Source organism: Ascidiella aspersa, chromosome 3 (assembly GCF_963924565.1).
Source record: "Ascidiella aspersa chromosome 3, kaAscAspe10.2, whole genome shotgun sequence".
NCBI classification, from domain to species: Eukaryota; Metazoa; Chordata; class Ascidiacea; order Phlebobranchia; family Ascidiidae; genus Ascidiella; species Ascidiella aspersa.
In genome coordinates, this window is record NC_139449.1 from 32,535,555 (window position 1) to 32,562,144 (window position 26,590).

General features: G+C 38.0%; 1 protein-coding gene and 2 non-coding genes across 3 annotated transcripts in view; 2 read left to right on the forward strand and 1 right to left on the reverse strand.

The window, feature by feature from the left end:
- The window catches only part of LOC146162538 (arf-GAP with Rho-GAP domain, ANK repeat and PH domain-containing protein 1-like), a 57,137-nt gene that overhangs the window by 26,725 nt on the left and 3,822 nt on the right, over window positions 1–26,590 (forward strand). Inside the window, exons 14-38 of the mRNA XM_083385225.1 lie at window positions 2,825–3,025; window positions 3,535–3,623; window positions 4,267–4,360; window positions 5,505–5,613; window positions 6,033–6,067; window positions 6,518–6,580; window positions 6,850–7,006; window positions 8,887–9,031; window positions 9,684–9,891; window positions 10,682–10,787; window positions 11,314–11,398; window positions 12,166–12,329; window positions 13,953–14,165; window positions 14,672–14,783; window positions 15,710–15,881; window positions 16,282–16,365; window positions 17,001–17,075; window positions 17,550–17,774; window positions 18,253–18,381; window positions 19,974–20,066; window positions 21,332–21,420; window positions 21,969–22,074; window positions 22,898–22,980; window positions 24,370–24,532; window positions 26,440–26,577. Of these exons, the coding sequence (XP_083241351.1) occupies window positions 2,825–3,025; window positions 3,535–3,623; window positions 4,267–4,360; window positions 5,505–5,613; window positions 6,033–6,067; window positions 6,518–6,580; window positions 6,850–7,006; window positions 8,887–9,031; window positions 9,684–9,891; window positions 10,682–10,787; window positions 11,314–11,398; window positions 12,166–12,329; window positions 13,953–14,165; window positions 14,672–14,783; window positions 15,710–15,881; window positions 16,282–16,365; window positions 17,001–17,075; window positions 17,550–17,774; window positions 18,253–18,381; window positions 19,974–20,066; window positions 21,332–21,420; window positions 21,969–22,074; window positions 22,898–22,980; window positions 24,370–24,532; window positions 26,440–26,577 (3,138 nt within the window). The remainder of the gene's footprint in view (window positions 1–2,824; window positions 3,026–3,534; window positions 3,624–4,266; window positions 4,361–5,504; window positions 5,614–6,032; window positions 6,068–6,517; window positions 6,581–6,849; window positions 7,007–8,886; window positions 9,032–9,683; window positions 9,892–10,681; window positions 10,788–11,313; window positions 11,399–12,165; window positions 12,330–13,952; window positions 14,166–14,671; window positions 14,784–15,709; window positions 15,882–16,281; window positions 16,366–17,000; window positions 17,076–17,549; window positions 17,775–18,252; window positions 18,382–19,973; window positions 20,067–21,331; window positions 21,421–21,968; window positions 22,075–22,897; window positions 22,981–24,369; window positions 24,533–26,439; window positions 26,578–26,590) is intronic.
- Trnar-ccu (transfer RNA arginine (anticodon CCU)) lies at window positions 7,871–7,943 on the forward strand. Its single transcript has one exon. It is a non-coding gene; the product is annotated as a tRNA-Arg (tRNA).
- Window positions 13,151–13,223, reverse strand: Trnar-ccu (transfer RNA arginine (anticodon CCU)). Its single transcript has one exon. It is a non-coding gene; the product is annotated as a tRNA-Arg (tRNA).

Consider the following 26,590-nt stretch of genomic DNA (forward strand, 5'->3'; position numbering starts at 1 on the left):
ATACCTAAAGCAGAAAAATATATAAAACTATAGTATTAAGACCAACGACATAATACAGCTAAATAAGCAGTATTTCAGTACAGCATAATACCAAAATCGTCTGAATAAGACCTAAATCTGTCGGAATTAGGCCTAAATTCATCGGAATAAGGTAATAGTCCTATTTTGGCCTTATTCCGAATTGTGTTTTATTCTGAAGTCGGTGTTGTTCTTATCTCGGTCTTATGGCTGGAGTCCGTTTTGAACGCTTTCGGTCTTTGAAGAGTCGGTGGCCCGTTCCAATATTAATTAGATAAAAATGTAGTTAGTAGTACATAATGTCATGAAACCAACTTGTGAAACACTTGTTGTTTAAAGCTCACTGTTGTAAACAAATTTTTCGAAATTCCAGTCCAACTCATTTCTATGGCAAGTCAATTCCACGATACGTCAGTGGTTTTAAAAATAAGTGTGAAGCTGTTGAATTTATTAAATTAAGTTCACTTCAAGCAATATTACGCGTAGCAAACACCAAAAAAAAAATTTTTACATCCACAAAATTGTGTTAAATGACCCAAATATTTACGAACAATGTTTGAAGTAAAATTCTGACGACTAATTTAATTTACTTGCCTAAATAACTGAAGTCCAAGTAATGTCATTTAGCCCAATATACTTAAGTCAAGCCATTGACATATTTCATTACAACACTGATAATTCCAACTCAAAGTTATTTTCTTTGATTGACAATCAGCAAAATCTCTTACCGTATAGCTTATTCTAAAATTTCCAAAATCTCGATATTCCGCCCTTTTTCTCATTCCGATGCCAGATTAGTGTTTGCGTGTTAGCAATCGCTGAACAACGTACACAAATCCACTTGACTTTTTATAATCCCGTTCGGAAGACAGGACGGCAAGTTACAGGTTAAACGCCGCTCTGTAAATCTCGGGTACTGTTGGTTGTTAAAACACTTTCGCTTTAAACGCACGCTTTGGCGAAAGGTGGTAAGTGTTGGTGTCGCTTCAATGTCGGATATGTCACTTGAAGCATTTGACCAAAGGGTCAAGCCTACTGTTTTCCTATAGCCGCCTCTGTTGCTATAAATACCCACCCGTTGAAATACTGCTTTGTATTGTTTACACAGCGTTAACGTTTTAACTCCTGTGACTTGGCTTGTGTCTAACACTAAGAACAGAAGCAGACCTGTCAACGTTTCCTGCGCATTTCGTGAAAAAAGATGTCCAAATGATTGTATAATATATAAGACGTTTCTTTAGAAACTGTGTTAGCTATATATAACAGTGTGTTTTACTGCCTGTGCATATTAGGCGGGTTTAATTAAATGTATATATATCAAAGTATGATTCCCTTGTTCAAACGAATCTCTATTAATTCAATTGGCCGTGATTATTTAATAACAGGTGTTCTATGATTGTAACATGTGTATTGTTGCCTAACGGGCTATGAGCAAAATAACTAGAAACCAGCTACGATGTTTGGCATTCAGGAATTATAAATAAACAACTTGATTTCAGTCCTACTTTTAAGTATCTGCGATATGATAATGTAAAACTTCTTACACAATAAATTATATATTTTGTAAAAAATTAAAGAGTATTTTTTTTAATTTCGGGATTTTGGATTAACATCATTCCATTTGTCAAGTGTAACATCAACTAAGATAAAACTTTTTTGGTAAATTTATTTTTATTTTTTTTTTGATAACTAAAAGTGTTTTCGCAGTCCAAAATTATTTGATGAGAACGAAATAGCAACCAACCCTTCTAGACGCTATAGACGTGTTGTTCCTATAGGCTTCGCAAAACTGTTTTCGAGTTGATTGTCGAAACGATAAATACACAAACAGCTTGTTTGCGATGTCGAGCTTTCGCGCAAGCTCACACTAAACCTTGCCAACTCGCATTCCATCGCTATACATCGCATGCGGTTTTCTCCCACCTTGCCAACTCGCATTCCATCGCTTTCCATCGCATGCGGTTTTCTCCCGTGACTTATAATTAACCGTCGCAGCCCGACAACGGATTTTCCGGCCCTGCAGAAAGCACCAATCAACGTTCCACATAGCTCGCCAATTCCCAGCCTGTGTACCTATAGCTGGGATGCGATCCATGACGCGTTTTCCGTAGTAAATCACAATCGGCGAAAAAACCATGTGGTTTTGGGGATTAGGTTGTTTTCTTTTGCGCTCAAGATTTGTGCAGGGTTTGTTGCTGGTCGGTTGTTCTGTGTTTTGTGTCAAAATGTGACCTTTGTGGTAGGACGGACTTGCTGAGAAAGCAGTCTTGTCATTTTTTAACGATTCACGGTTCTTGTCGTTATGTCATAAAAACTAACATTTCAGAATTGATTTTATCATTGAGGGTGTTTTCTTCAAACGTCTCGCACTTTCTTGATTCGACTGTTAATCGTGTAAGCTGCTTTTAAAGTCGAACTTCAAAGTTTTCTCATTGGCTTTGATTTTACTTGGCGTATATTTATATTTATATAAATCAGGCTACAAAAAACGTAGCAAACTATTTAAAGCCTAAAAGCTCAAATTGTACGCCTATATTGCTGACAAAGTAAGGCCTATAGATAAAAAAAACTTCCTATAGGTTTTAGTTCAGTTGCTTTCATACATTTTGTTTGAGTTGTGCAAAATACTTTGAGTTTGAATTTTGGAGCGATACATTTCCTTTTTGTGGCTGGAAAAACAAAATGCATTTCTGCGCACTTTGTTTATAGATTTTACAAAGCAAATTAATTTGGCTTTGTTTTTTGCTTCTACCTAGCGCTACAACAAAAAAACTAACACCAATTTATCTTTTTCTCTCCTATCTAGGTCGTGACTGAGGTATGGAGCCTGCCTGAGAACCGCAAGTGCGCCGACTGCGGGCGCGACGACCCCGACTGGGCTTCCATCAACCTTGCAATCGTGATTTGCAAGCACTGCGCCGGCGTGCATCGAGAACTGGGCGTTCACAACAGCAAGGTGCGGTCGCTCAAGATGGACGTTCGCATCTGGGACGACAGCATGAAAATGGTGAGCGAAAGTTCTGTGTAGATGCATTTGTAGAGAGAGAGAGGTGAGGGTAAAAAGAATGAAGGAAGGGGATTAAGAAATTAAATTGAAATGGAAGCCATTATGAGAAAGAGAACAAAAAAGAAAAAGGAGAAGAGATAAAGAGGTAGAGAGCTTGAATCAGGAAAAAGGGTGTTGTAATAAAAATACGCAATATTTTTTCCGGATTAAATTATACACTTTTAAATATATACCCGGTTCAGAATGCTTCGGTTATAGGACAAAACATTATTTTGGTGAGACACATAAAGAAGCCGTTCTGTTTGTACATTTATTGTTAACAAAATACGGTAGTTAATGAGCTTTCAATATGAAAGGATAGCCTTTTTAAAACCTTAATATAATTAGAACGTCGCACTCTAACATGGTCTGCCTTACTATCAAGCGTCCTGTACATTTCAGGATTTTGCGGTAGCCAAAACATTTATTTTTTTCTTAAATTATTCATAATCTTCCTCCTGTCTTCCCAGCTCTTCCTTGCTTCCGGCAACTTGGTGGCGAACAAGTTCTGGGCTCGAAATCTTCCTCCCGGTGAGGCGATAAGCGACATGGCCGACAAGTAAGTGGCAATTTAACGCAATTATTTTGCAAACGTAGCATAATAGACACAAATAAGATATAAGCTTTAAACTTACGGTTGCTACGACTTATCCAGGAAATTTCCAATGTGAGTTCTTGTTTTATAAAAGGTGTAATTATTTCGACATTTTGGAGAGATATAAGTTGCTCTGTTACCCTGCTTGTGTTAACTTGGAACTTTAAAGATTGAAACATAAAATACTGGGTCAAACACTTTGAAAAATATTAGTTTTCTAAATGAAACAAATCCAATTAGACTTCTTGGCAAATGCAAACGCCCGATATATTCCCAATTTCAACTCGTATTCTCAATTACGCTTTTGTTTCCCTGTTCATGTATACTTTTCAATTTTAAGTTAAAAGTTTAAAACGTAACAGGAACACTTCGGTAAAAAGTTGCTTTTCTAACAAAATCACCCGATTAGAGTTCCTGGTAAATGCAAACTTCCAAAATATAACATTTTTTTTTTAATATTCACCCCGTTTTCCAACTCGTGTTATATTCATTGTAGGATCCTGAGTTAATGCAACAATAGTTATAGGATCCATTTCGAAAGAAAAACACAGATTTGTCAGTAAAACTATACACGGTATAGAATTAAAATGGCAAACCACTTTTGCAGAAAGCAGCGTGCCTGGCACATCACAAGCAAGTACATCGAGATGCAATTCGCGGAAATGCACCGGCTTTCGGGCAATCAGGTTGCCCTTAATCAGGTGAGACGTCGATTGCAGGTCATAAGCCAACTTGTGCTATTTTAAAGCCTGCGCGTGGTCGTATATAGCCAAATTTGGTTGCAAGCACACGGATATAGCTATACGTTAAGAACATATTCGATTAGAGCAGTGGTTCTCATTCGGGGTGCCATTTTTAATGCCCAAGGGTGCCGAGAGATATTTAAGAATCTTTAACAATCTGATTTTTGCTCAACTCTTATAAGTTTTTGTGTAAGATTAGAGAGGACTAAATCCATTATAACTTCCTACGTTGTGTAGAGTTGATGTGTATTGTTCCAGTTAAGTTTGTGACATTCTAGTAAATTACCTATACGGAGAAATCTTGTAGGGGTGCCGCAATCTATTTCTAATTTCTGAGCGAGGCCGCAAGCCATTTAAGGTTGAGAACCACTGAGTTAGAGTGTTAGATCGACGGTTTTGAATTGTGAATTTCTCTTTGTATTACATTGCTTGTATTTGAACAACCTTTGCGTACAGTGCATATTATTATAGCAGCTTGTTCGTGAACTGTTGGACGTGTTAGTTGCTGGTATTGCTTAATCGAAATGGGTTTACCTTTATTTTACTCCGTGATAATTTTCTGAGAAAACACACGCCGCATCTGTCGCGACCTCATTTAAACCTATTTGAAGTGTCGTTTTTGTTTGGTTGCATGTTGTTAGAACTTCACATACTTTTGCGTGCGATTTTTTTAAATATGAGCTGCAAGTTAAAACTTTCTTGAAAATAGTTGAAAGTTGTGTCAAAAGTAAGTGTAAGTTTTTTTGTTTTTTGTTTAATAGGGCCGAAACTTTGTGTCTTTATAAATAAACACGAGTGTAGAATATTTAAAAAATCATAAAAGTATGTTAAAATTTTTATAACTTTAAAAATATCTATCACTTAAAATGGTTCATCAGCCTTTGGAGCATGGATGGAGATTGTAGTTATACTTGGAATGAATTTTAAAGCTTGTGGAAATGTAGGTAGCATAGTTTGAATGCTTCGAACAATTCTTTATTTATTTTTAACATGTTGACTTTTGTATGGGCTATGATATATATTATATACATATGGCCTCAGTCTATTCCTTCCCCTTTTTTAACTATTTATAACTGTTCTTCTCAACACACTACTTTTACAGGATCTCACCAACGCGGTACGACAAAACAACCTTCAAGAAACGTACAACCTTGTGTTCAGCGGAGCGGATCCAAACTGCGACACCGGATTGGAAAACTCAAAAAAGACGCGTAAGTAAAAACTAAGTTTTCTTTTCAATAAAAGCAAACGCCTCTCCCGTTTTTACTTTGCTTTGTTTTGTTACCGTAGACAATCAAAAGATACATGTCGTAGTGTAGGCCGCAAAAAAATTTCACCAAATACTTGAACGAAGTGATAGCTATTTTTTCAACCTTTTTCCGATTTTTCAGGGCTTAAAAACTGCTAATTCAAAAAAGAAGACAACTTTATTTACCCTGGCTACAAAATCCAAGTTTCGCATAAAATCCGATCTTCAAAAAAACATTTTTAACTGTCTGAACTAATTTTTTAACTTGTTTTTTTATATCGTGCTCCTCAGTAAAGTTTAAATGCTGTGCAAACATTATGTGCGAAATTAAATATCTGACATTTATTTTTTTATTTTTTTATTTTTTAGCGTTCAAACTAGCTCAGTGCCTCGGAGCCAGCTACACAGCAATTGCGGTAAGTCTTAAAAAACTAGAAATGAATCAGCATTAGTGAGCCATTAAGAGGCCTGTGGTTTTCCAAACAGGAAGGCCTGCCTTTCCATGGAGGTCTAGCACATTCAGAAATGCTAAAATAATCCTTAATCTTAACCTTGTTTTTTGGAAAATGGGGGGAAGTGAGGCAGCATGCTTACATTTGTGTCACATCCATTAACCTGGCTGACCCGGTGTGTTAAGTATTTTGTATCCATACGAAGTCTTACATTTCGTACCTGCAGTTGCGGTTTGCAATTCCACTTGAAAAAAATTTGCACATGGAAACGCGGCATAAATGCTTTGCTTACAGCGCAAAAATGATTTGCAATATTCGATACTTAAGCGCTGTTGTATAACTTTGCCAGTAGCTGAACAGCCATACGCCCAATGTGATATTATGTTAACGACTAATAAAATTCTCCGCTTCCAGGAATTCCTGAAGCAAAACGGAGCCACCGAAATTGTCAGTCCAGAAGGTCACGTGACTAATAGGGTAAGTTTAATGTTGCTTTTTGGGGTTTTAAGAGGGTTGTGAAAAACATGACATTTACATTGTCCATGTAACTTTTAAAAATAACCTACATTAAAAACAAACTAACAGCACTTCAGGACATTTGTAATATAAAAAACATCCGCGGGTTAGTTAAACATGTATGAAAGTACGGCAAATGTTACTTTTCACAAAACTGTAATAAATCACAACTAAAAACAAGTAACGAAAATTACTGCCCTCTTAATACAACAATACACTTTACCCCTCAGAGCTCCAACGTGTCAAAGAAGGACTCTTTCCCCCGCACGAGAACCAAGCCCCCAGTCACCCTTCGGGACTGCCTCTGGAAGTTTGGGGGCGACTTTAAGAACGCCAACGAGGAACAGAGGCGCTTTGGGCTGATCAGGAATGCTCTGCAGCAAGGAGGTGCGTTTGAACGTGACTTCAGGGGTTTTCGAAAAGTTTAATTGTTAATAAGTAAACCGCCCTTGATGACTCTTATGAACAGTGAACATAATTGTGTCGGGTTGGCCCAAATTTCCTTAGAATAGAAATGATATTTTGTAATATATCCGCATAAAAACCCTTTTAAGAATAAATCAAAGAAAAATAAATAAATAATATCACACCGAAAAGCCGTCGCAGATTTACCGAATCTGTCGATCAATGATGCAAGCAGGTTAGGTTAGAAAAACAACTAGCTTGCAGTGAGGTTCGAACTCACGACCTCCGGTCATACCGGGTACGTCGCTCTACCAACTGAGCTACACAGGCTCAGTAGGAGCGAGTCGAGAAACTAATAATTAATAACGAACAAAAAGGGCAATATTGCGGGTTGGCCTCACCAAATTTCTCTAAAGCTTACTTATAAATAAACGTGTAACTAAACTTTGCGGTCAAATTTAAACAGCCTTTTTTGGCAATGATTAAATCGAACTTTGCGCCAAACGTATTTCGTTTCGTAAACCTCTTTACCGAAATAAAACAAAAAAACAGAAGCTTTTTTACTTCACCCGGTGTCGTGTCATTTTGACATCTTTTTGTTGGAAATTTGTTTCAATAACCTAGAAGAAAGATATTAATATATATATATCTGCAAAATATTTTTCATTGGTGATTCCCGCGTTTCCTTTCTATTTTGGCCTTATAAAACATGCGAAGGGCAACGGCATTGTGCGAGGTATTACAGGACGCACGGACAGGAACTAGCTTATTGCTTGCAGGCGTCCAAAGCGGCGCCTCTCTAATGTGGAAGGCGTTATCAGCAGATTTGCAACGAAGGATTTCCGCGCCTCGGTGGCCTACTGGATAAGGCATTGGCCTCCTAAGCCAGGGATTGTGGGTTCGAGTCCCATCCGAGGTGTTATTTTCTTGGATCTGGAGAATTTAACTATGTAAAACTGCTAAATCATAATTCTCAAACAGGCCCAGGGCGTATGTGAAAGGTTATATCCAAATGACTTACTTACACAGAGAGCTATATCTGTATGCAGTCTAAAATTTAATTTTACAATGATTACCTTAAGCAAAGTTTATTCTTTATTTTGATTTTTTGGCCTGTGTTTGCATACCATCAGGTGGCGAATAAAAAGGATTCTTAAATACGTTAATTATTTTTTTAATGTGCACCTGACAAGGCTGTTGAAGGCCTTGCAAGGGGGCATCGGAACAGAAAAGACAGAAAACCAGCGCACTAACTCAATATTGAAATGCCAACTAACTAAGCTATCATCAATTGTATATGGCTCACTCTACATCGTATTGCTTTAAAAAAAACTTATTCTCTATCTCAATTTCGCAGATCTCAACTATGTCAAATCACTATACCATGGTTTCTTAAATGAACCAGGGCGTTTTTTAGGAACCCAAATTAAGGTACATTGATGTGGGATGTCACACTGGTGTTAAAGGTCTTTAAAAGGGGACAACGTGGTCTCCAACTCTCCAATCATTAAAGGTTTTAAACCAACGCACTTACTTGGTCAGATACATGCCAAAGGATCAAATAGCCTTGACAGTGGACAGCATTTGGCGCTGGTCTAGAATCCTACCACAATGCAAATTATTTGGGTTAGGGTGCGGCGTTAGCGTTTAGGTTAGGGTGGGTCAAGTATTATTATTTTTAAATAATGAATATATTAATACTTGACCCACCTTTACCCAAACACTAACCGACACCCTAACTCAAATATTGTGTGTTGTTTTAATAATGTGGTAGGATTCTAGACCAGCGCCCAGCATTTATATTTGGTCCGCTCTATTTTGTTTAAGAAAACCTAACTTCCCCTTTCTTCAAATTCGTCCAGACTTCCAGAAGCGCATGTGCGTGCTGGAGAACAACTGGCTCAAGTACTACGACCCTGAGAAGACGAACGTGCTCAAAGACGACGTCGACTGCTCTGAGCTCATCAGCATCGGCATCTGTCAGCCCGAACAGGCCACAAAGTCCGGGTAAGTGTGCCAGGCCCAGTCTTCAAGGCTTAAGCAGCCGGCTCCTTTTTACGGCCAATTTCCGTGTTTTTTTATAGTATAGCTTTAGTAATTTTTTCATCCCAATCGTAGAAATTGTACATTACTTAGACGCGTTTTTGTATTGTCGCCTAGAAGGCAGGCGGTTTTATTTTATTCTTGCACTAATTATCCATCAACTAAGTGCAAAGGCAGCAATCATGAGCTACGGGTGGTTAGACAGATATTCTGTAAGTATAGCGCAACTAGCAACTAAGCGCAAAATTCTACACCAATGTTTATCTCCATGCGTACGCTCTTGATGTCCACACCAAATGAAATCTGAGGGTAAAAGTCTTTAGCTGCGGGTGTTATTGTAATGTTATGGGTGATCATGTGGTTATTGACTAATGACTAAAGAAGTGTTTTTGTATTAAAACACAATTGCGTTAACACAATCAGAGGCTTTTTATTTTTTCATTGCAGTTCATTAGGGGAGACTGTACTGTTATTTGTAGTCTGGTGCACATACGGCTACGAATAGTTACAGTAGGGCCAATACGATTGTTAGAGCAGTTTGATCAAGTCGAACCTCTATTGGAACGCTAGTTTCAAGAACAACAAAAATTAAAAACATTTTTGCCGCTTGTCCCAGGTTCCAGTTCTGCTTCGAAGTGGGGCGTCTGACCGGGCGTACGTACCTTTTCTGCGCCGATCGCAAGGAGACCTATGTAAAGTGGACCCGTGGCCTGCTGCAGGCCATCCTACCCCCGCACGTACAGAACGCACTCAACCAGGAGTTTGACTACGACCGCGTGGGCAAGGTCTGGATCAAGACGCAACACTGGGCCAAGAAGACCTCGGTACGTAACAAAATAACTTTGATGGATATAATTTAGATAAAGTAAATTCGAAATGAAATTCAGCAAGATAAAGTGGAAAGATTTCGCTTAATAGAATTTCAATTTTTTAACAAACGGTAATAGAAAATAAACAGTTACCTGGGCGAACTCCCGACCACGAGTATACACGACCACGTCTCTACCAAATGCGCTATCAAGCATGTATCGTATTTAGCTATGACCTTAATTCAACTATGTCCCTAACCAATAAAGCCATTTGTTGAGAATTGTTTGCATAATATTTTGTATGCGCTTCAAAAACATCAATAATGTAGCAAAAGGCAATCCCGGTTCAAAGTTACTCTTTAAATATGACTTTGTGCAATCCACAGGGTACTTAAATTTTTATAGTAAAGCAACAGTAATGTATGTATTTATTTTGTTGTTTACGACACATCAGCAGTGAGCACGGGTTTTATGTATAAATCGACTCTTTATTGAATTAACTTCTAAAACCTCTTCACATTTCGCTTATAGATTGTAAAAAATGTAACATAGTCACGTATCCCGCTTGTGCAAACAAAGGAATATCCCAATTAACGCCAATTCATTTTTGCGATATTTAAATACATTTTACTCGCGACGTCATCAGTCTTTTATTCAAATCAATATTTTTTTTCTGATTTATTATTTTCAAGAGTTAGATAATATCTATAAACCCGTATATCCCATTGCGACATGTACGAGTGTCAAAGAAAGGACTTAAGATGGCGAATCAAACCCGAAAACCAACATATATTATTTTGCTTAGGAGTGGACGTCGACTTGGTGCCGCTTGAAGGGAAAGAGCCTCTACTATTTCCACCAAGACTCTCGAACAATGGAGAGGATCGACCTAAGGAAGCTTGTACAGATCGGTAAGCATGGTTAGCTCTTTCCTTTAAACAACCTAGAAGGCCTGTGTTTTTAGACAGTGGATTGTCCCTTTGTGAAGCTTAACTGCAAAACCTGGCAATTATGAATGAAGCAATATGTTCTCTTCAGTCGTATTATATTTCTATGCTTCTTTGTATTTACTTCACTGCTTCGAACAAGGGTTTTTAGTCGGACTTGTTTAGAAAACTTGGCAAAGGGCTACATTGTATATTGTGTTGTTTTTTGTTGTTGAAAAAAGTTAAAAAAAAATGAAGTTTGATTTCAATAATAATGGTAAACTTGTCGTTAAACTTTTGCATTCCGCAGTCTCGGGCTGAGTGTTTTTTTTTTTTGAGAAATGCGGTTCGTTACTTATTCGGCATCTGTTGTTCGCTCGATATCGGAAAGATTTTTTTTTATTTTTTATTTTTTGAAAATAAAACAAAAACACAACTACGACTTTACACACATACGATACAGCATTAAGCACTCCAAGCGACCATATTAAACATGGTGTTTTGCGTTAAGGTTTGGACCAGACGAACGACGGTACAGGAATAAGCGTCGGTCAGTCAAGCACCATCCCTGTGTTCATGCTCGTCTTCAAGGAAAAGTAAGTTTGAGAATCGATTGTGGCTTTCTTTGTTTTGCAAGGTTTGTCCAAACAAACAAAATATTCAAAGTGCAAAAAGTAGGCTTTGCAATATTGAGTCCAGTCATATGTTTTGGGCATCGTTTACCATGCGTTGATTGCCTTTCGATGTCGCTTGAGAAAACCGGAAGTACACTTGAAACGTGCAGTGAATGACTGGGATATTTTATACTTTCTGAGCTGCAGTATAAGCGATTTGGCAAGCCAACAGTGCAACTTAAGAGTTCTTTCTCAAATGCCTGCGATTTCTCACGGTGCAGTGTTGACAACAGGCCGACGCCATTTTTTAATAACTAAGGCCCGTTAACATCTGGTCCAAGATGAGCATGATAATAGGTTACTTTCTATTCAGCTATTGTCCCGATAACGTCCAGCAGAAAAATACACACTTCAACAATGCGAGTTTTTCCCTAGCTGTCCTGTTCTACATCCCGCCTGGTCCGAAGTTTTTAACACCGGAAATCGCATGCGGTGAACTCAATTTAATGCAAATCCTACTAGCGCCATAAATACAATGATTACAATTATAAAATATATATATATATATATACATTATACAATGATACTCTACAGTACCAAGAAGTCTACAAGACAAATTTCATTAAACGGGAAGGGTTATTAATTGTAGACAACCAATCCCTCAGTCCCACATACACTCTTTTCTAAGCTAGCTTTGGTTCGCAGAGGTAGAGTAAGTTGACCTTCCTTAACCCGGCTACATTTGCCAGGACCTACTACTTCCACTCACATACGCGACCAGACACCGAGACGTGGTTGGCTGCCATCAAGAAAGCAGACGGCGACTGTGGACCGAGCCTGGAGGACCAGCAGCTAACCTCAGAGGGCGTTCCCATCATCCTGGAGAAGTGTATGACCTACATCGAGCAGTACGGTGAGCGGCAAAGTTAAAGATATATATATTAGTTGTTCTTCGATACTGTACGCGGGGCCGGTATACCGGGAGCCCTCATGAAGTCAACTGAATCAGTTAAACCATTGGATTTTGACCAGGCTGGAAACCTAATTACATTTCACTGCCTGTCTTGCCCCAAATCATGCCAGTAGTGAATTTACAAAAATAATAGTGAATTTACAAATAAACTGTCGTTTTTGGCGTATATATCGTCCTATGTTGGCATATGATTTCAGCAAATAAAAATTGGGCGTAAATCTTTGGCGGCCACGAATTTTGAAATGCAGCCAGGGCTGGAAACACTATAGCCTGCGGTTAGGCTCGAACTCACTGTATCCCTTATTTGCTAAGTATGCTCAAAAAAGGGATGCCACCCGACCTGGATTTCTGGAGATCAACTTATTACACTACAAATTAGTACAAGTTAAGATTAACTGAGTTTAGTTATAGGGCCATATTTTGACTAAGTGAAGCGAATCGTAATAATTTAGATTTGACTGTAAAGCAGAATATTGTATGAAAATGACTTACTAGGTTAAATACGTTTCATTTTTGTTAACATTGTGTGTATTGGGTTTTTATCAGGTTTCTGAATAATTTTAATTTGGCGATAAGTTACTTTAAATATCCTATAAAAACACTTTCATTGTAGTTTTGAAGACGACCACACACTAAAAGTAGCAACGTTAAAGATGTTAAAGCAAAATACAAATGTCTGGCTTTATCTAGGGAGGTCATTTTTGTCGTGGACCAGTTAATTTGGTTGCCAGGTTTTGTTAGCCTAACAACTAATAAAATTACACCTCGGATGGGACTCGAACCCACAATCCCTGGCTTAGGAGGCCAATGCCTTATCCATTAGGCCACCGAGGCGCGTAAATCCTTCGTTGCAAATCTGTTAATAACGCCTCCCAGATTAGAGCCATATGCTTGTTGTTTTAACCACTTGGCACGTCTGGAAGTGTTGGGTTGGCACCCGTTCGTGCTATGCGTGATATCCTACACAATGTGGGAGGTACATGGCCACGGAAAATACAGTCTAATCTAAACAAGGCTGTGTTTTGTAGTGCATGTTGTTCTTGAACCAAAACAATTTAATTACCTAAATGGAATTGAAAATTTGTTTATTACGCATTTGGGTCATGGGTGCCAAAATGTTTACGTTTTCTGCGGATTGGTGTATATTTTTAAACGTTGAACACAACACAAAATGCCTTTGTTAATAAACATGGAATAACCTGGAGAACCTTTTGTTTTTTAAATACGGTAAGGTAATACAATCATACTATGGTGCTGGTGCAGTTTGATACAACACGCCAATGTTCCTAAACCTTTTATAATCTTGGCCCTTCTGTGACTCTTAAAACGCAATGTCATCTGCATTTCAAAAAAGCTGGACGAAAGGTGCCCGCCCAACTTAGTTTCGTTTAGGAATTAATATGTGTGTTTTAAAAATACATAAATAGTTACCTTAATCGAACTAGTGGACCACCGTTTCTGGAGAAGCCGGTACAGTTATAAACTACTTTTAAATTTTTTGTGTTGTTTTTAAATATATTCTATGTATTTGAAGCAGCATTATCAACCTTCCTTCCTTCTCAGGCCTCAACACGCGTGGGATTTACCGGTTGAGCGGCACCCACACCAAGACCACGCAGCTGCTGAGCGACTTCAAGCACAACGCTCGCGACACACAGATGCATGAGGGCGAGATAAACGTGCATGATGTCGCCAACGCACTCAAGCGCTGGTTCAAGAGCTTGCCAGGCTCCCTGCTCACTGAGCACCTGCACAACCAGTGGATCGAGACCACGCGTGAGTTTGGACGCCATTTTGGGTCTTATTTTTGGCGTTTTTGCGATGCTTTCTGGAATTTGGCGTTAATGAAAGACGCTTAAAAGTATGTATATTGTATAAACATAATTATAAGCAATGCACACACTTGACAAATCAACTTATTGTACAAAATTGCAACAAGGTAATTGGTTAAACTTTATCTTTATAATACAAGTTTTATCGCAAGATATTTGAAAGTATGGTTGAACGTATTGCACGAACCTGACGTTGGTTTTGTTTACTGTCAATTTTATTGCACAAAATTGCAGCAACATCACCTGTTATTAATTTAATTTTAAAAGAAGAAAATTTAATCCAGTTTTAATGCAAGACAATTAGAAGGTAAAAAATATATATATATATCTCTTCAGTTTCTGTTAAACCTAAAAATCTAACAATGACAAATTCAAAGCGTTAATAAAAATGGTTAAACTGCCCTTCCATCCATTACAAAGTTTAATTGTAAATATTTATGTTTTTTTCAGAAATCAAGGACGAGCATCGAGACCGCAAGCTTGAGTGGTACAAACACCTGGTCGACAAAATGCCGGAAATCAACAGAAACACGCTCAAGAACGTTCTCGTTCATCTCAACAAGTGAGTGCAAGCGTACACAGTTCCTTCGCAGGGCTGATGCTTAAGATATCATATTGTTTATAATGTGATTATTTTAAAATATTGAAAAGTATTAATTCTTAAATGTATGTTCAAATTTTGACAGGGTAACGTTTTGACAACTTTTGAAACACTACGTTTAACCCAGTGTTGTAATGACTTAAGTCAATAAGTGCACTTAAGTCACTGTTTCCAAATGACTTGACTTGACTGTAGGCTTTCAGACAAACGACTTGACTTAAGTTTTTTTTTGGTGTAAATGACTTTGTTGAGATAAAGTGGTTTTGTTTATAATTTATTTACATAAAATTGGTTATTGTTCTTAATTTGTGCACGTAAAATTATTAGCTTACTTGATATTTCGCGTTTTTGCTAGTTTTCAGTTGAGTTATTGCTCATAAACGAACTATTGCATTAGTTTAACGTTTAATTTTTATGACTACGACCTGATCGCTTTCTGAGTTGTTTAATAAATACATACATATTCGAGTGCGCGTTACATATACATCACAATACAATGCACGCGTCACCATACATTGCACTAGCATGTATACAAGTCTGTAAAGTAGTGAGAGATGTTGTTCTCCTTCCACGGCCGCCAGCTCCGCTCGTAGACGCGCTGTTGCAGAGATTATTAACTTGATCGCGAACTTGCGCTCTCTGCTTGATCTTCGGGCTACGGTTTTCAGGTGCTCAGCCCACAAGCACCGCGCGGAAAGTGCTCAGCCGGGAGTTGAGCCCCGGATCTGAGGATTGCTGGTCAGTGGCGCTAACCACTTCGCCATCGCGCCCGCATTTAATAAATGATTTAGAACAAACAAATACATTTTACCCTATGTTAGAAGGTTTTAGTACAAACCCAGAAATGCGCTCGTACGTAACCAACTTTTGTGCAAATCTGGCTTTAGTGTGGCGAGCCATGAGGGCGAGAACGACATGTCGACCCATAACCTGGCCATCGTGTTCGGGCCGACCCTGATGGAACCACAGGCCGACGACGGCGCCCAGTTCATCGGCCAGACCTCCCTCGAGATCGGTTGCATCGAGGATTTGATCGAGAACTACGGCTGGCTCTTTGACGTGAGTATGATCTTGCGAATACCTATAGGTACCTGAGGTATTACTATACTCTTCCAAATGTCTATAGATACCTGAGGCATCAGAATACTCTTTCGAATACCTATAGGTACCTCAGGTATTACCATATTCTGCCGAATAACTATCCGTACCTGAGGTACAAGTATAATCTTCCGAATAACTATAGGTATCTGAGGTATTAGTATATTCTGCCGACTTCCTATAGGTACATGAGGTATTAACATAATCTTCAGATAACCTGTAGTACTTACCGAATAAAATTTCCTTCGACATAAGTCGGTGATAAATCGATTGAACCCACATTTTTTACTACGTTTAAATCCACCATCCGAAAGAGTTACCGCGTAGCCATACCAACGTGCGCTGTTGTTGTACTGCGCAGGTGACCGAGGTTGACCTTGAAAAAGAGCGTCTGATGCTGGAAGCCAAGGGAAAGATTAGCCAGGCAACGCAGCAGCAGAACATGGTAAGAGGCTACTAACGTGAGATAAGTAGAAAAATGGACCCCTGCGACAATGTTAAGGGTTGGTCTAGCCGCCTGTCGACTACATCTTGTTTTTCTTATTGTGGTTTAACCTCGCACTTTTTTGGCGTGCAATCGTGCGTGGTATCTATATTTTGCCTATATTTTAGGAACTGTTCAATGCGTTGCGAAACCGATTAAAAAACACGTTTTTTTTTACTTTTTAAACTGACTTGGGTGAAGTTTATTTTCAAGAATTATAAGGCAAAATTGTATCCTCGACTGCACTTTTGGACTTTTTTACTTAAGTAGTCTAGAAAATTCCCCTCGCCTATAGATAATGTTGTCTACAGGGGTTAAAAACAGTTTGTGGATTTTAACATCAAAATTATAACTTAATGCAATTAAGCTAACCTGTGTAATGGCGAATTTTATAACAGCATTCCATGAGGAGCCACGATATTCGGCTTCTATGTTTGCGTACTTAATCTTTTGCCTGAATTGTAGTTTCCGGATTTCACGAATTTGGTACCGGTAATCAACATTTGCTAAACTTAAAATGAGATTACCGCTAAGGGAGTTTGATGTACCGAATATGTAACCTGTTTGCTTGGTAATATTTTTACCATTTTTAACAGCTGACCACCCTCGATTACGACATGATGGTTCCCATCTACATCAACAGCAAGGAAGATAAATGCGTCAACTACAAGGTAAAGAAAATATATTTAATTGGTATTGTCTAAATTTCTAAAACATATTTAAAAAGGCTTGCGCATGATAACGTCCAAAGCGCACATATACATTCTGCCGTTTTTGAAAATTTTCCAACTGAGAATTCACATTTTTATTTGCTTAATCCGGGCTGTTAATCCCCTAACATGAAGTTGTATTTATTAACATGTTGCAGCAGGCAAGGTGCTAGTGTTGTTTCTCGACCAGCTCCCAACGAACCTACCTTGCTAAGTCGGAAGAACCACGGTCCCTATTTGGCCGAGGTCGTGAGTTCGAACCTCACAGCAGGCTAGATTTTTAATAAGCGTTTCCTAGCTTGCAATACAATCCTCAATAGGTCAACTGATTTCAGTAAAAGCCTTTCCGAAGGGTATACCTATACATCCAAATGTCCCTGAGGCTATCCTTACTCGCTAATTCACATTACAGTCTTGTTTTTCTTCCCACAACAGGTGAACATGAACGCAGGCGCTCTGGTCAGTCGTATCTGCTCCACTCACGGCTACCCGATTAAGACGTGGGGATTGTACGAGGTTATACTGGATGGCGACGCTGAAAGGCCTCTGCATTACAGCGAGCACGTTCTGTCTGTGATTAAGTCTTGGGAGATGCCCTCCACCAATTACCTGGTCGCCAAACACGACTACATAAGGGACAAGATGCGCTGGTTTCAGCAGGTAATTACGCCGAGTGCTGGTTAACAATTTAGCAATGTCTGACATTCTATCCTTATATATGAGTATTGAGTATTGACATTTTGGGCAAAAAACATTGCCGTGATCTTGTGTCAACAAAGAAAAACATTGCCGTGATCTTGTGTAAATACCAAACTTTGCATTATCTGTGAGTAAGTGAGTTTAATATAAAATAATGTATTTTTGCACAAAATATATAGTTACAGGATATATTACAACATTCTGAAGAAATTTTTAACAAGATTTAAAATAGCATGAAATTAATACTACTTGAATATTTGAAACATTCCTGTTTTTTTAAAAACCAAGAACAAAAAATTCTATTAGTATCAGTATGAGATAAATATGGATTAAAACATTCCAAAATTTATGCTTAGGAATTTGATTTATGTTTGCTGATGTACCTTCTTATTTAACTACAATGTAACGAGTAGATAAACTCCATAATTTCAACACGCAGTCGAAGTCACCCGAAATGAACATACTGTGCGAGGGTCATCTCAAGACTTACGAGACCAAGAAGAAATGGGTCAAAGTCAATGCATCGTTAAAGATCGCCGACGACGCTCTAACTATGCAATACGCCAAGGTATGGGTTCTGTCTATTTTTCTTTGTCTATTTTCCGTCTGCGATTGCTTTTCACGTATATTTTTTATAAATTACCTTTTACAAAAACAGCGGTATACGATATTAAGTTGAGTGATGTTTAACTCCATTGCGGTTTACTAGCTTATACTCGCTGGTAAATCAGAATAGATCGGATTACTTGTGACTCGACTGAATTGGGTTAATGCCTATATCAACTCATGATGCCTTAGGAAAGGCTTACCGAGATCAGTCGGTCTAATCAGTATTTTCGTGTCTGCAAGGCCAGGCTAAAAGACCTGTACCAAAATACGGATTGCTGTCATCCTTTTTACTGATAAATGTTTGTGCTAAGAAAGTTGCAGTTTATAAAACTGTCTGCGCTACCGAAAATAGTTATACTGTTTCGTTATAATCCAGAAATCCCACAGAAAAGTTGCGTACTTAGCAGTTCAATGGATCTTTTTATTTATTTAAAAAACAGATATAAATTTAGGCGTTTGACTGTGACTAAATAAAACTACAACTCATCGAAAAAAAGCGAAAAAAGTGTTTTATTTAATATGAAAAAGTTCGTTTTATTCCTTCGTTATCAACACCGCACAGAGTTGGACCCGACAGTCATCGGACCCTGGTTCACCCGGCCAAAAATCCCCTTATTCAATGGCGGATATTGCCCCCCTGTCCTGCATTTTTGACGGCATAGTGGTATGAGCACTGTCCAATAAATCGTCGTGGTCCTTCTTTTCTCTAGTTTTGTCTCCACCCTTGCTTTCTTAAAATGCAAGTAAATCGCTTTCAAATCGAATTGAGAAATTAGTATAAATCTTGAATTTTAATATTACGCTAATATAAATGTTGTTCATAAAATAAGAACTCTTTCCATCCAATTTTTTTCGTTTTTTGTACTTCTGTCAAAATTCACAAAGCTTAAAATTACGAGTTTCAATTTTCGGAAGAACAATTTTAATTTGTGCCTTTCGTTATAGCTTTATATTTTAATTCTTTCATGTAGTTGTGATATGAAATCGCGATCTTTAGCGTCACTCTAATTGATTTATTGCTTGTGTACAATTGCCTAAATATATGCTGCAGTAATTGATGTAGCATATGCTTAAGCGATAATATATAATCGTAGATTTATGATTTAGTGTGGAAACTTCATCAAACAATTTAATCTATTTTATTGCCCTGGCAAAAATTCTTTGCCAAACGCCGTACAACAATATTGCCCCCGGTGAAAGCATATAATTTTGTTTACAGATTCTGGATTAAGGTGTTTTTAACATTTACTAAACCCAAAATCAAGAATAAAACTTCGACGAAAATTCGAAGTGTGAAGTTTACATTGGGCGGGATTACGTTATCGAATGTTGTCATTCAACCTTTAATCTCAACAAGAATCAGTGTTATTTGTTTTTGTTCTTTTTAAAAAAATATAATAATATCAAAACACCCATTTCAGGTAAAATCGTAAAAAAGTTAAAAAAAAGGATAACCCAATTTGTAATCCATCACCACTAACCAGTAACCACCCTAAGCAAATTGATGACGTCACACCCATTGAGCCGCCTGTTTTTTCTGTTACGTCGTAGAACACCGAAGGGGTTTCCGTGGTCCGTGATATGACCCCCATCAATTGGCGAAAGCGATCGGCCAAGCAGCAGCGCAACCTGGCCACTTATGACGTAATAATTGCCTCTTGTGTTCTTGCAACCCCCTCATGATCAAAGATGTCTGCTCATTTGTTGGTCATTTTCTTCCTTCTTTGATCATTCGCCCGTCCTATTTCCTGCATGTACAATACATACAGACGGTTCGGCGTGGTGTTGTCGGTTTTCGGTTGTTTGTTTGTTTGTTTTTTTGTTACCTTGGTGTGTTTCTCGTTGTTTATTTAAGTTTCTATTTTTTTCCGCGCCGGCAGACGCGGAGGCGGAGGTGTTTTCACTTTGTTTTTTGTTTTTACTAACACAAGGAGAATGCGATCCTGTCATTTCCGTTGAGCTAACAGTTTTCGAAACATTTTTACTGAAACTGACTTTGGCGCAGGTCTAGAATCCTACCACCTTTTTTCAGGTACAGTAACGAAACCAGCCTTTGAAATTCCAGACTGGGAGAATAAGTATAACAATATAACTGAACCCGAACCCAAAGGCTAACCCGCACCCTAATACGTGGTAGGATTCTAGACCAACGCCCTGACTTTTTTTGCCCGAAACTGGAGCTACAATTCTGTGACATAAACCCAGAACGCAGTTCTTACCGAGTTTTCGGTCACGTTTTGTTGGATTACTATCAAGACGGAAATCCTCTTCGATAAGAAGCTAAGGTGTAGAACGTGGTGGTAGCGATAACTTCCCAACCTTTTTATTTTTTGGAATTATTTCTTGCTGCATATGCTGCATAGTAGTTTTCTGCATATTTACCTGTAGTTATCATTATCGGACATGCGGCTATTTACTATCTAAATCGAAAGATTTCTGAAATGTCTTCCGACTTTTGGCCACTTCTTTGTTAATTCGGAATGCCTTGTCTGGAAAAATGAAAAGACAAGTCCAAACCATTAGTGTTTAACGCCAAATATTCATCCTATGAAATCTACAGGAAGGCGACCTAGCATGTAAAACTTTGTATGTTCTTTTGTATTTTCACGTTTTTTCAACTCATTGACGTCACATTGCAAAGTTGTAAAAATGAATCTCTTCTAACCCTGTCACAAGATTTTCATCAAATTAGTATTTTTTATTCCAACTGTTGTCATTTTAAAACAACTCATTCTGCATCAACTATTTAGTTTTCCAGAAATTAAAAAAAATCTACATATAACAGTTATTTCAGCTTGGAAGACTTAAAGCACTGTCATGTCACAGTCCAGTCGCCCTTTTTATTTCATGCAACCACATTTTGCATTTTTTCCTTTATGATGTCACAACGCGTTTTGCTTTCTCCGCAGGAAAAGGTCAAGGGTCACACAACCCTGCCAATGGCCAACTACAACGTGTACCTTGGAGTGGCGTCCAAACCAAAACCACCAGTACCAAGGTAAGTACTACAAATATATTTGCACGGAATGAAACTTACAGACTATGTGAGTAATTGCTAAAAGTGGAAAATTATAACCCATTAATAGGATATTAAAAAGGAATTATTTATTTAGACTTTAGAGGTTGCAAAACTCTGCTTTGCTTTACTATAGCTTTCTCGTTAAGGGTAATACTGATGTTTTTTTTTTTTCTAAACACCTAATAAGGGTACTTTGTGTGAGTGTATTAAAAAGTTTAACATATTTAATAAACTTTGCAACACAATACACGGGTTTTCTTGACACAAATGATGACATGAGGTATCCCCGAAACGTTTGTGAACAACGAAATGTCGATTTATCGAATATTGCAACTTACTTAGTTTTATTTATATTCAGTGAGTTACCAAACGAAAGCTAAAAGCCAGTCTAAATATTTTGACCGCGACTCTGCTTTTAATCAGTTACAATTTTCTCATTTTTGCCAATTTTCTGTTTAAACATGAGCGTGTATCCTCTTGGGCTTGTTTAACCTTAACAAAACCCAACTTTTTGTCGCGTGTCGCAGAAAGTCTGGTTTCACGCTCGCGTCACGCGGCGAGGTGACGCGACAGTTCTGTGCAGAATCGGAATCGCTAGTCTACCGCTGGATGGGACACATTCTCATGTACAAGGTTCGTGCGTCTTGCATTTTTAGCCACTAACCCAAGTTGCCACAAGCTCTTTAAATGTCTTTGCGGGTCTTTAAATTATGGTTTGCGTATTGGAAAATCTTTGAAAACACATACAGGTTTTTTTTTTCAAAAGTCTTACAATAGTCTTTGATTTTTTTGTGCAGCTCAAAACAGTGTAAATGCCATAGTAAAAGAATTATTTTTAAGAATTTGTTGCTGTGTTGATCTTGGCATTTATACTGTTTTGTTTTTGAATTTTATTCAAAACACGTTGAGTCATGCACTTTTCTTTGAAAACCTATAAATTCTTATTAAAATTTTTTGACTTTATTTCATAAAAATATGTGGCAACCCTGATGTTAACACAAAGTTTCGGCTGCGACGTTTAAAGAAAAATGCAAGGGTTTTCAAAAAACTGCGTGGAGCATATTTTACCATTGCAGTCATGCTAACCAAAAAGTTCGAGTACATCGACATCATCTTGATACAGACGTTCGGACTTTTGGCTTTGACATTGCTACATTACAGATCTGTGCAAAGTGTACCCATGCGAAAATTCTTCAATATTTTAAACCGGGTTTATGACCACTTTCAACGTTTTTGTTGATCCTGTGCAGCAATTTGCGGCGATAAATAAACTGTTATTCGAACGTAGCAATACGCGTCCTATTATGCTTTAAACCAAAGCCCGTTAAAGTTGTGTTAAATTAAAGTGTCCAGTGTGCTTAGGCTCTTTAATCTCAATAAACTTCCCCCTTTTTGTAAAATAAATCCATTATTTTTAACTGTTTTCTTTTTTAAGTGTTTTCTCTTTATTTCGCAGCACCCCGAGGGGATTACCCCGCCGGACTCCCCCAAGGTGGAATCCCCCAAGGAAGAAACTCCACCGCGACGAACGTCCGACAGGTCGGTGGTCATTTTTATAAATGAATTTTCATTGCGAACAAAATTAAGCAAAAAATGTGAAGCAGCATGTCAGAGTTATGTCCATTTAGGATGTTGTTAAACGTGACACTTTATCTCTACTTCAATAGCTACAAGTCTTACAGTTTCCTCGATAAGTTGCGTGTTATGTAAATGCAGTATCTCGCTAATTGTTAAACCTATAAAAAGATTGAGTTGGACATCCCTGCCCTAAAGGTTTTAAACAAAATCAAAATCATTTAAAATCTGGGTTAAAATGTTACTTACTTCCTTTAAATCACATTGACCAGTATATAAAGCTTTAACATTAAAAAGTGCTCCAAAATAAACGTTTTAACTTACGATCTTCAAAACTTAGCAAGCAAAAAGGGTGGTGTTTAGAAGAACTTTGTAAACTTTGCCGAAAGCACCAGCTCCCAATTCCTTTTTGCTGCTGAAATTGTTGGTTCCTTTGCTTATTTTTTCAAAGTCGAAATGGATTGTTTTTATTCCCATCCAACCTTTATACAACAAATTATAACTTGGAAATCACTTGCCACTGATGAACAACAATTCAACTGCGATTACCACACCGATAAGAACTAGATGGAAGGAAGCTTAAAAATCAGAGAAGTGTAGTACCTATGGCGGCATAGGTATTACACCAAAACATTAAGAGATATTTTAGCGAATTTTGCAACTATTTATCCTTAACAGGAATTTGTATATTTTGGCATCCGCAACAAAAAAGCGAAAAGGGAATTTTTACCGTTCGACAGTTAGGCGCGTTGGGATGTCCGATAATATGAGACCGGGTACCCGATACCGGCTGGTAGCATCGGTACTTTTCGATTTTTTGGATAAAACATTTCTAAACTACGAATAAATTGTAAAAAAAAAACAAGCCACGAAATCCTCATTTAGATTTTTGTTTGGTCGTTTTCTTGCATTACCGAGAGTATTTACCGATTTTAATTCCTTCTAATTCCAAAAATAAAAATATCACATAACTTTGAATTAATTGAAACGGACAAAACTCCTTTTGTTGACATGTAGGAATGAAACATCTCCTAGCAAACAATCAAACTAGTTAAAAGGAAAAAAATTAGTGAGAAGGTAAATACAGCAAAAAACAATTTTTTTCAAGTCACAATTTCCTAATTTCCAACGCTTGTGTGTTTTTTTTTTAGTTTTCAACACTTTCGTAAATTACTTTAAAAATTTAGAGTCGAGTCGTTTTTTTAAATGACTTAACTCTGGTAAAAGAAAATATTAATTTACGTTTGTACAGACTTTAGCCATATTACCTAAATTAGAACTAAATCAATATCGAAATAAGATTATTTTTGTAGTTTTCTTCTAACCCGGATTTTTTTCTTGTTTTTCCCCCAGCTCCCGGCGAGCCCACTACCCCCCAATCTCGCAGCAAGACCTGGGAGAGGCCGTCCGCCAGGCGGCGCTACGGAGACAGTCGTCGGCCGGAAGTGACGAAATGTCGCGCGACAACGTTTCCGCCAGCGACACAAATACGGCGTCGGCGTTCGACAGCGAGCCGGTAAGTTTGTCTCACCAAGTGAAATTCTGTGTTTTATAGGAAAGTGTTATTGTAACTACCTTTAAGAACCCCAAGCAGTGTTTTAAACAAGTTATTTTGTAAATCCCAGTCAAGTCCTTTCAAAAAATAAAAAGTCAAGTCCAGGTCATCAGTTGTCCCAGTCAAGTCATTTTTAGAACAAGTCCTCTCCAATTAAAATCACTGATATTAAAATAAAACGATAAACTTTTAAAATTTGCTTTACGTGCAAAACTTGAGATAAACAGCTTAATTTTATAATAAATTGTTAGAAAATACACCCGATAGTCTTCATAATAAACCATTTTGTAACTAATAAACAGTTTATATAATAAAACACTTCTTCAAAGGTTTCTAGGATCTTCTTACAGTTAAAAGTTTTCAGTGATTTTATATTATCATTTCGACCTCGTAACATTTTATAGTATGGTCACCTAAGCCCACCCCTGGTATTACAACGAAAGCATTTTCATACCACATTAGGCAAAGGTTATATGAAAAAGCCTATTGCCAATTTGTACCCGTTTGGTATCGACATGTTTTTAAACTATACGTAAATGCATTATGCTGCTTGTCTGTAGCTGAGCCCTTATTTGCCGCTCAAAAATATAGGTTTACAGCTTTTTACTTTGTGCTTTGTTTTTTGTTCTCTCTCGTAATTGGTTTGCTTGTAATTTGAGCAGAATAATTACAACTTTCCCCATCATCCCCAAATCGATCTCTCCTTCATGTTTGATTGTTAAAACGAACGCAATTGGCGCGCACCTAATTGTGTACGCCATTCTTATTCGACAGTCGAATAATTTTCGACAGGTTATAAGTGATTAAATATATTTTCTGCGAAATACAAACAAAGTCAAACATATACTTGCCACTTTACGAAAAAACGCTTTCTGTAGCTTTAATAATAACGCTTAAAACAACGGTTTATTGCTAAAACTGTTGGAAATATGTTAACTTTCATTTTTTGTGGTATAATAGTCCTAATTGTTCAACCATATGTAATGTATGGCTTGTAACTCGGACAAGATTCATGTGTAATTACTCGACTCAATCCGAGTAATGTGTGCGAAAAAATTCGACTCGTCCAGGATTGTAAAAATACCAACATGTTCGTGTGTAGCTACTCGACCTTACCGAGAAACAAAATACGCGCAAGTATCGCACAACTACTCGAATCACCCAAGTAATTGGAAAGCGCCACTTATACTATAATTTGGAAAGCGCAAAAAAATTAACAGTACTCGTACAACTATACTTGATCAGGTAAAAATCCTAGACTTGCGAATTACTCGACCTAAAAAACAACCTTAAAACTAAAACAAACGTAGAAAAGACTTTTTTTTGAAAAATTACAAAGTTTTTCTTCGAGTATTTACTTAAATCGAATACTTCAAAACGCGCTAAAATTGTTCAACCTCTGTCCTTAGTCGAGTGAAAAAGCGTCAAAACTCTACTTGAATCACGCGGGAAACTAAACATGCCAGTACTCGCTAAGTAACTTGAACGGCACAAAGCGCAAATGTGAGTTGAACTACCCTACTCGGTCAACAAGAACTAGCAAAACTCTACTTGACTCGCCCAAGTTGCAAAAACACACCACTACTCGTTTAGTGACTCGAAAAAAAGTCAAATACTCTAAATGACTCGCCATAGTATAGCAAAACGCGCCAGTACTCGTTTAGTGCCTCAACAAGCATAAAGCGCAAATGTTAGTTGATCTACTCGACTCGCCCGAGTAACGAAAACAAGCCATAACTCTTACCGAGAAACCGAGTACCATTCATGGCGTCGCATTCGATTACCCCTCACTGTTGCAATCGACCCCCTAAGCACCAATTGACCCCTGCATGCCGCTTTTTTACCAATCGGCTCGAATCGTGCCCCAGGTTTACGTCGACGGTGCCCAGCCCCCACTCATCACCCCCAGGGGCCTTGGGGCCGTTCAACGTCAATCCTCCTTCGAGTCCGGAAACAGGAGGGCAAGTTCCACGCTGATGAGGACCCCGACTCCTGATGGAGGACAGGTTTGTTAAGGAA